This window comes from Agelaius phoeniceus, chromosome 23 (assembly GCF_051311805.1).
Source record: "Agelaius phoeniceus isolate bAgePho1 chromosome 23, bAgePho1.hap1, whole genome shotgun sequence".
Taxonomy (NCBI): domain Eukaryota; kingdom Metazoa; phylum Chordata; class Aves; order Passeriformes; family Icteridae; genus Agelaius; species Agelaius phoeniceus.
In genome coordinates this window covers 4,492,063-4,497,653 of record NC_135287.1, presented here as the reverse complement: position 1 = coordinate 4,497,653, position 5,591 = coordinate 4,492,063, and the positions used below count along the sequence as shown (strand labels likewise).

The 5,591-nt window shown below is 48.1% G+C and overlaps 1 protein-coding gene across 1 annotated transcript; it reads right to left on the bottom strand.

The window, feature by feature from the left end:
* Positions 1-1,096: 1,096 nt before the first annotated feature.
* LOC143695621 (uncharacterized) lies at positions 1,097-5,409 on the bottom strand. Its single transcript, XM_077189831.1, has 4 exons — positions 5,206-5,409; positions 3,620-3,766; positions 2,248-2,412; positions 1,097-1,350 (listed from the first exon to the last, which is right to left on the bottom strand). Exons 1-4 carry the CDS (start codon positions 5,252-5,254, stop codon positions 1,097-1,099), a joined length of 615 nt encoding a protein of 204 aa, XP_077045946.1. The 5' UTR covers positions 5,255-5,409.
* Between the last annotated feature and the right edge of the window lie 182 nt (positions 5,410-5,591).

Here is a 5,591-nt window from a genome sequence, read left to right as displayed (position 1 = left end):
CAGAAGTGACCCTGGCAGGACACAGAAGGGAGAGCATTTCATGGAGAGGGTGACGCCTTCCTGGGCTACCTAAAACGGAGGCCAGGCAAAATTAAGGGAATTAAAAGCAGCTCTATTTATTGAAGGGCCTTCAGGTATATTTAGGGCAGATAAAACCCACCCCAAAATGGACAATGGGTCACAGGTTTCACACTTTTATAAGTTTGGTCCATTTGCATTTTGGGGGTGAATCTGCCAATTCCAGTTTCAGCTGATGAAGTCATTGACCCCAAGTTTGCTGCCCCAACTCCCTTTTGTTCCCATCTCTGGGGCCTGAGGCAGTGAGGTGTCCTTGATTGCCAGGCCTGGAGAGGAATTGTTGTGTCTGCCCCAAATGGGGAAGCAGCAGCTCCCACTGGGTGTGGAGTTCAGAGTTCTACACTAAAGAACTGCAGGGCTACAAATAGATGGAAAATAAAAAAGCTGAAATCCTAAGGCATCATTCCTCCTGACAAGTTGTCAAGTGTCTATTCGAGATATCTGCTAATAGTTTCTAACAGCACCAAATCTCTAACAACAGTAAATATCTGCCAAAGTTAGGGGCTGTATAAAGCCCCGAATCACCCAAATTCTGTGTGGATATGATCAATGTTTCAGTCAGCTGTGGGTGACCCTTTGCCACTGTGGGACACTCAGAGTATGGAGATTTTTGAAGGAATTTTGAATGAGTTAGAGATGGGACCTCTGAGTTTTCAGATGATGTGATTTATTTTTCTTATCTTCTCCATAGGCAGGAAGAGTGAGTTCGGCTCACATCTTCATTGCATGGTTCAGAAGGTCACAAGACCTTTAGTTACAAGACCTTTTAAGGATTTATTGACCAATAAAACACTGCCAACCAGGATATTTATGTTTTTGACCCAATCCTTAAATATTTTGTCTTATGGACTCATGCTACAGAGTAAGTTTTCTTAGCCAATCATGTTATGATACACAAACCTATAATTCTAAACTCCTTGTTTACTTTTACTTAGTTTAACATGTCTCTGCTTTAAACTATAAATCCACATTCTCACATTTAGCACATAGGTTTGGAAGCCTTCTCTAAGGTCTCAGATCAAATCCTGTGTTTATTTCTAAGCTTTGGCTTCCAGGCCCAAAGTTCTGAGAATTCCCTCATTTCAGATTCCAGCAAGCCCTGCCCAGCCCTGAGCAGTACCTTGGGGCACAGGAACGCCGTGGGGCTGACGGAGCTGAAGTTGGCTGGGCAGTAGAAGCCCTCAGAACAAGGTCCTGTGGGAGAGCTCAGCCCCACGCTGGCACAGAAAGCGCCAGGGGAGCAGGGCACACAGCTGTCCTGGGAGCCACCTCCTGAGGGACACAAACACGGCAGCTGGGACAGCACCTAGAGCACTGCCAGCTTCAGCAGTGCTTGTTTGAACTGGTAACATGGCCACCATCACTGGTAATGTGGCCACCATCGCTGGTAACATGGCCACCATCACTGGTAATGTGGCCACCGTCACTGGTAACACCTGGCCACCATCACTGGTAACACATGGCCACCATCACTGGTAACACGTGGCCACCATCACTGGTAACACATGGCCACCATCACTGGTAACGTGTAGCCACCATCACTGGTAATGTGTGGCCACCATCACTGGTAACCTGTGGCCACCATCACTGGTAATGTGGCCACCAACACTGGTAATGTGTGGCCACCATGACTGGTAACCTGTGGCCACCATCACTGGTAACCTGTGGCCACCATCACTGGTAACACATGGCCACCATCACTGGTAACGTGTGGCCACCATCACTGGTAACCTGTGGCCACCATCACTGGTAACCTGTGGCCACCATCGCTGGTAATGTGTGGCCACCATCACTGGTAACGTGGCCACCAACACTGGTAACCTGTGGCCACCAACACTGGTAACACATGGCCACCAACACTGGTAACGTGTGGCCACCATCACTGGTAATGTGTGGCCACCATCACTGGTAATGTGTGGCCAGCATCACTGGTAACACGTGGCCACCATCACTGGTAACCTGTGGCCACCATCGCTGGTAATGTGTGGCCACCATCGCTGGTAACCTGTGGCCACCATGACTGGTAATGGGTGGCCACCATCACTGGTAACACGTGGCCAACATCGCTGTTAACACGTGGCCACTGAAGTGGACAAACCCGTGGGGAGGTCCCACTCACCAGTGTGGTCACCACTGAAGTGGACAAAGCCGTGGGGAGGTCCCACTCACCAGTGGCGTTGTTGAGGGTCCCAGCTGGGCAGGGCACAGGGAAGGGGGTTCCCTGTGGGCAGTAGTGCCCTGGAGGGCAGGGCCCGCTCAGGGGGAAGCCGGCTGTCCCTCGGGGGGTGGCGTCGGTGGCTCCTCCGTGACAGAAGTACCCGGCCGAGCACAGCCCTGAGGGGCACACAGGGAAGGGGGCAAACACCTCCCACAGCAGCTCCTCCACCTCACCAACAGCAAAGAGCTCCCGAGAGAGGCCAGACCCATCCTTGTCCTGGGTTATCTCTGCTGAGATAGCCTGGGCTGGTCACCTTTCCCTGCCCTTCCTTCTCCATCAACTCTTGGCCTCCATCCCTTTCTTTCCCAGCACTGACCTCACCTGCTGTTTGCTCACTTATCTCCTCTCTAACTGCTGCCCTGTGCTCTGGTTCCTGTGGGAAGAATTCTGCCTCTCCTCTTTCCAGGCATCCAGCCTGGAGTTCTGGCCCAGGGACAATTATTCTGTGCACAAGTGGGAGGGGAAGGATTTTGGAGGACAGATAGAGAAGAGATAAAATGTTAAAGCAAAGGAAGAGAAAGCAGAAAAAAACTAAGGGAGAGAAGGAAAAGCAATGCAGTAACAGAAGTAACTGCTAAATAAAAATATTAATAAAGCCAAATACATATAATAGATATAATATATATAATAGTAATATAAAAATATATAACAATATATTTATATTATACCTTATAATATAAAATATATTATTCTAATATAATAATATATTACAGATATTATATTATAATACTATATATTGTATACTAATATAACAATATTATATTTAATAATTAATATGATATAATACTATTACAATATAATAATAGTAATAGTCATAATAATTTTATTATAATAATTATAAAACATATAAGAATAATTAATAAATTACATTATTAAAATTATTCATTATGTAAATATATAATATAATTATACATATAAAATTATTATTATAATATATGATTTTATAATAGTAATAAAATCAAAATAAAATAAGTAATAACATATCATAATAAAACAAAAAAACATTAAAATATAATTATATCATACTAAATAATATAATTATAAATATTATAATTAAATAACAATAAATAATAGCAATAAAACCAAATAAAAGAATAGTAAAACCTAAGGAAATGCTCAGTGAGGAGAATGAAACAGAGGAAAAGAGGAGGCTGATAAGCACAGCCACAGGGTGTCCTGCAATAGCCTTTACCCCGTTCAGGGAGGTGTTTCCCATTTCCCCACCTCCTCCAGCCCCAGGGTCCCCTCTGTGCTGAGGCAGGTCTGGCAGCCCCCAAACCACTGTGGTCAGCACTGAAGGCCCCACAGGAAGGACAAACTCACCATCAGGCTCCCAGTTGGCCTCTCCCCTGCAGTACCTGCCCACGGGGCACTGCCTGCAGGCCGTGGGTGCCAGTGCCCCCTCCAAGGGGCTGAGTGTCCCCTCGGGACAGGGCACAGGGACAGCACTGCGGCCTGGACAGAAGTACCCTGTGATGGAGAGGGCCAGGAGATGTCACATTAAGGTGCAGCCTTATAAAATAATGGCCTTGTTACCCTTGTAAAATCACAGAATGACCAGGTTGGAAGAGACCTTCAAGACCATTGAGTCCAGCTCAGCCCCAACCCCTCAACTCAACCCTGGCACCCAGTGCCACATCCAGGCTTTGTTAAACACACCCAGGCATGGGGACTCCACCACCTCCCTGGGCAGAACATTCCAGAACTTTATCACCCTGTCTGGAAAAATCTTCTTCCTGCTATCCACCCTGGATTTCCCTTGGTGCAGCTCGAGGCTGTGTGCTCTGGTTGTGTCAGCTCCTGGAGACAGAGCCCAGCCCCAGCTGAGCACAGGCACCTTTCAGGAGCTGTGCAGTGATGGGGGCACCCCTGAGTCTCCTTTTCTGCAGGCTGAGCACCCCCAGCTCCCTCAGGGGTTCCTCTCAGGGTTTGTGTTCCCAGCCCCTCTCCAGCCCCATTGTCCCCTCTGGATGTGCAGGTACAGATATCAGATATAGATACAGATATATAAGATAACTTGAATGCAGGTCTTCCATCAGTCTTAAATTTATGTACCAGACAGCATCACTCTGTCCAGCTACTCCTGAGTCCATTCAGGGCTTGCAGAGGGACAATGAACTGAAAGTGTCACCCAGTCTGTAATTGATGCCATTGGCAAACTCAGAGCTCAGTGTCCCAAGGTCCTTCCCAGGCTGAGGGCCCAGAGCTGGGCCCAGCACTCGAGGTGTGCCCTCAGCAGTGCCCAGGGCAGGGCACAGTGAGCTCCCTGCTCCTCTGGCCACCCCATTCCTGCCCCAGGCCAGGAGTTTGGCCTCCCTGGCCCCAGGGCACTCTGCTGGCTCCTGCCCAGCTGCTGCCCACCAGGTCCCTTTGTGCTGGGCACTGCCCAGCCACACCATGCCCATGGCATTGCAGGGGCTATTGTGGCCAAAATGCAGGACTGGGCACTTGGACTTGTTAAACTTCATCTTATTGAACTCTGCCCAAACATCCAGCCATTAGATCATGGCTCAGGCCTGCTATTTTGGCTATGTACAGCTAACAGCTAGCCTGATAAATTCCTGTAAGAAAAGAATCTGCACCTGTGTCAAGAAAGACTTCTACCTGTGTGAAACATCTGTTTAGGAGACAAGAATGTAAACGTGGTTAGAGAGGAAAGCTTTTGACAGACACCTACTCTAGCAACCACTAACCAATGAACTGAGTTGCAATAAACCCTAACCAATTAAACATGATGCCTTTAGAAAACCATATAAATATGAGCTGTGAAGAATAAAAAAGGGTATTGTGCATAAAGAAATAATTATCTTGCCCATCCTTACAGCAACAAGGAGACAACCAGGGAGAAGGGGGATTTGCTCAAGCAGCTGCAGAGCAGAGAGAGGAATCCCCCCCATAGCCATGCTCACCTCTGGGGCAGGTGAGGGGCTGCACGGTGCCAGCACTGCCACAGGCCATGCCAGGCGGGCAGGGCAGGCAGGAGCTGGCCCCGGGCACGGGGCTGAAGGTGCCAGGCTCACAGGGCAGCTCCAGCCCCGAGCCTGCTGGGCAGTAGGAGCCACTGGGGCATCTGTACCCATGGATGCCATCCACAGGGCAGGGAGCAGAGTTTCCTTCCAGGCAAACATACCTGGAGAGAGAGAGAGAGAGAGAAAATCCACCTGGAACAAGGAGCCCTGGGGTATTTTCAGGGTCCCCTGTGGCAGGAAGGGAATGATGAAGCTGAGTCCACGTTCTTAGAAGGCTAATTTATTATTTTATATACTTATATTACATTATATTATAATTATACTAT